The 4,001-nt window shown below is 57.6% G+C and overlaps 1 protein-coding gene across 1 annotated transcript; it reads right to left on the bottom strand.

Moving 5' to 3' along the window:
- Nucleotides 1-2,274: 2,274 nt before the first annotated feature.
- Nucleotides 2,275-2,685, bottom strand: LOC130477870 (merozoite surface protein 9-like; the record flags this gene model as incomplete). Its single annotated transcript, XM_056849953.1, has 2 exons — nt 2,275-2,391; nt 2,605-2,685. Coding segments are annotated over 2 exons (198 nt in total), but the record flags the coding sequence as incomplete, so codon positions are not given.
- Nucleotides 2,686-4,001: the final 1,316 nt, after the last annotated feature.

Below are 4,001 nucleotides of genomic sequence, written 5' to 3'. Positions count from 1 at the left end.
ACCTACCCCACAAGGTACCTGTTGTGGGGAGGGGAAGGGAAGGCGATTGTAAGCCGGTTTGGGACTCCTTGAAGGTTGAGAAAAGCGGGGTATAAAAACCAAGTCTTCTTCATCTTCCTGCAGTTAACGTAGAGTATCACCTGAACGTTAGCAAAAAGACATCCTTCCATTCTTTCCAAATCGCTGATCACTCGAAACCTTCTAAAGCAGGGATGTCAAACAGAAGGCCCGCGGGCCGGAGAAGGTTTTGAGCGATCAGCCCCCGGATCCGGCCCCATGAGAGCGCTTATCTGGCCTGTGAGCCAGCCACACACGCCCCCGTCCTGATCATGGGCTGGCAAGGCATGGCCCGGCCCGACGAAGTGGCATTTACGTTATATCCAGCCCTCGTAACAATTGAGTTTGACGCCCCTGTTCTAAACACCTTCCCTGTATTTTAGTTCTGTCAAAGGCCTGTTGGTTTCAGCGGAAGAGGTCTGAGCCTGTGGGTTTCCACAGGCCATCAAAAGTGCATTCCTTGAGCTGAATCGTGCCCAACATTTACAGAGAAGGCCAGGTTCTAGGGTCACCCCTGCGTCCCTTATAAATCGGGCATGGTAACCCCTTCTGCAGAAGCAGCCCCAGAACTGTGCAAGAGTCATGTTCCTTCATTCTCCTTTGGTGGAATTCGCACTCAGCGCATAGCCGGATGATTCCCCTGGCTGATTGCTCTCATGACTTGCAGGGGCCCATCTGCCGGCTGGGCTCCTGTGGTGGCCGGGGGAAGCTAAGGGAGCCAGCGTGGTGTAGTGGTTAAGAGCAGTGGTTTGGAGCGGTGGGCTGTGCTCTGGAGAACCGGGTTCGATTCCCCACTCCTCCACATGAGCGGTGGAGGCTAATTTGGTGAACTGGATTGGTTTCCCCACTCCTACACACGAAGTCAGCTGGGTGACTTTGGGCTAGTCACAGCTCTCTTAGAGCTCTCTCAGCTCCACCTACCTTACAGGGTGTTATCTGTTGTGGGGAGGGAAAGGGAAAGTGATTGTAAGCCAGTTTGATTCTGTCTTAAGTGGAAGAAAAAGTTGGCATATAAAAACCAACTCTTCTTCTTCTTCTTCCTCTTCTTCCTCCTCTTCCTCCTCCTCTTCTTCGCTTTGGACACAGAAGTATCTCTTCCAAAGGGTGATGCCATTTGCTTTCTGTCTCACCGATTTCTCGGCAATATGGGCATATCAACAGTGGCCTACCTGGTACAGTTGGCGTAAAGATTCCTGCGATAGCAACCTTGAAGTGTTATGAGCACAGTAAAGAGTCTCTGCCAAGCATTGTTCTCACTGTCAAAAAGATGGATGCGCAGGGAGCCGTACCCACAGGCCTCTATGTGCGGTCAGATGTACCCGCAGGGTTGGTATTAAGGCAAAGTCGCGGGGAGGAGTTGCCCACCGTGCCCTCTGCAGTATGCCAGTGGGCGAATGCCTATTCAGGTACACCTCGCATTCTCTCTTCTCCCCCCCCCCCCATTAATATTCAGACCCTTTTGATTTACCCAGAGCAGAGTGACACCCACTATAATTGATGGGCTATAAATCTCCACCGGCGACACCCGCTGAGGAAGGGAGCATTTATAGCGGGGGATTCATCTGCAATGCAGCGCCGTGTTCCCGATTGGATTCAATCTGGATATTGGAAGGGGGTGGGGGCAAAGAGAGAGAGAAGGAGGGCCGATCCAACTCCCAGCATCCACGCCCAGATCCGCTCTGCCCGCCAGATGCGCGCACAGATGCACAGACAACTGTTTTCATCTCCAACCACTCTGTTAACAGTCTCCTAGGGACCACGCACCCTGACAGCTCCCCTGGGGCTGGCCTCTCCCTGAAGGAGAACTTCCTAAAGTGAGGAAGCAACTAGAGGTCATCTAGTCCACCCCCTCCCCAGTCAAAAGGGGTCCTCCCGCCCTGAGTGCGCCTACCTCTCCAGGCCACGGGTGGAAAGACCGGAGCGCCATGCGCCGCAGAAAGCACTTCGGGTGGCTCTGAAGAGTGGCAGCTGTCAGTCCAGAATGCCCTCAAGGCAGAGTGGGTGTCTTTCCACCATGGTGTGTCCTGAGTCCCTGAGCATCTCCAGCCCCTTGACCCAGAGTGGGGGCCTCCCACCCGGAGTGGGGGGTTCTCCACCCAAATCTACTTCCGCCCACCTCCTTCTGCGCCCTCTCCCCAGATTTCTGCCCCATTCCCCCTCCAGGATCTGGGAGCTGCGTTCCCGGCCACTCCCAAGTCACCCCAGCGGGGTCTCCCCTTAGCCACGCCGGCTGGCCCCCGGGGATCGGGGCCTTTCTCCCTGGCTCTCTCTCTTCTTTCTCTCTCTCCTTTCTCTCTTCTCTTTCTCTCGCTTCTCTCTTTTTCTCTCGCTCTCCTCTCTCGGTTATCTCTGTTCTCTTTCCTCCTCTCATTTTCTGTTTCTTCTCTCTCTCTCCTCTTTTTGTCTCTCCTCTCTCCTCTCTCTTTCTTCTGTCTCTTCTTTCTCCTCTCTTTTCTTTCCCTTCTCTCTCTCCTCTCTCTTTTCTCTTTCTCTCTGTCTCTTCCCTCTCTCTCCTCTCTCTTCTTTCCTTTCTCTCTCTCCTCTCTTTTCTCTTTCTGTCTCTTCCCTCTCTCTCTCCTCTCTTTCTTCTGTCTCTTCTTTCTCCTCTCTCTTCTCTCTCTCCTCTCTCTTTCTCTCTTCCCTCTCTCTCCTCTCTCTTTTCTCTTTCTGTCTCTTCCCTCTCTCTCCTCTCTCTTCTTTCCCTTCTCTCTTTCCTCTCTCTTTTCTCTTTCTCTCTGTCTCTTCCCTCTCTCTCTCCTCTCTCTTTCTTCTGTCTCTTCTTTCTCCTCTCTCTTCTTTCCCTTCTCTCTCTCTTCCTCCCTCTTTTCTCTTTCTCTCTGTCTCTTCCCTCTCTCTCGGATGCGTCTGCAGCCAGTTGAAGGGATGAGGTAAGAGACTTTCGATGCTCCGCCGGGCCATTTGCATCAGAATCGAGCGCGTTTTCCTCCTCCCCCCCCCCAGCTCTCCGGAGGGGAGGGGAAAGGCGGGTGGGGGCCCGAGGAGCGCGCCAAGCGGGGCTGAGACCCGGGCGAAGCCCCCTCCCCTCCCCTCCCCAGCAGCCGGCTGCAGAGCCGAGCCGGGCAAGCGGAGGATCCGACAGGTACGCGGGGAGGGGGGTCGCGCTGCCGGGGTGGGGGTGGGGGTGGATGGCACCGCCCAGGCACCTCTCTGCGCCGCGGCCACTACCCGGGGAGGCTCCCAGCTACACGGCCTCACCTGGGGGGTAAGCTACTTTGGGGGGGGGGGGGAGGCTCCTTCCAGGGAGACCTGGGGGGGGGGTGTAAGGTCCCGATCCGGGCCGGGGAGCGTCGGAAGGGCGGGAGCTGGAGGCGCTTTGGAGAGCCCCGGCAACTTTCCGGCGCCGCGGGAAGCGCAACAGATCCGGCGGGCGCCCGGTTGGGGAGGGGGCGTGCGGGGGAAGGAGACGCCGTCCCGGGATGGGGGGGGGGCAAGGAGAGCGGAGCCTGGGGTCGCCCCCGGGGAAAGACCGGCGGCGTCTGGGACGGGCGGCGCGGAGACACCGAGAACAATGGAGGTGGCTGGGGGTGGGGGTCGCTCCCCACGCGGGGGCGCGGAGGTCTGTCCCCCGCCCTTGAGGATGGAGGGGGGGAGATCGGAGGGTCCCTTCCCAAGTCACCTGCGGACGTGCCTCCCCCCAGTCGCCCCCCCCCCAGCCCGATCAGGAAAGAAACTGGGGAGGGGCCGTGACTCAGTGGTGGAGCACCTGCTTGGCATACAGAAGGTCCCAGGTTCAATCCCCGGCATTTCCAGTTAAAGGGACCAGGCAAGTGGGTGATGGGAAAGACCTAAGACTTTGCAGAGGGGAAGGGCCGTGGCTCAGTGGTAGAGCCTCTGCGGGGCATGCAGAAGGTCCCAGGTTCAACCCCCGGCATGCATCTCCAGTGAAAGGGACCAGGCAAGTAGGTGATGGGAAAGACCCCTGC

Source organism: Euleptes europaea, chromosome 5 (assembly GCF_029931775.1).
Source record: "Euleptes europaea isolate rEulEur1 chromosome 5, rEulEur1.hap1, whole genome shotgun sequence".
Classification (NCBI taxonomy): domain Eukaryota; kingdom Metazoa; phylum Chordata; class Lepidosauria; order Squamata; family Sphaerodactylidae; genus Euleptes; species Euleptes europaea.
This window is presented reverse-complemented; position numbering and strand designations above follow the sequence as displayed.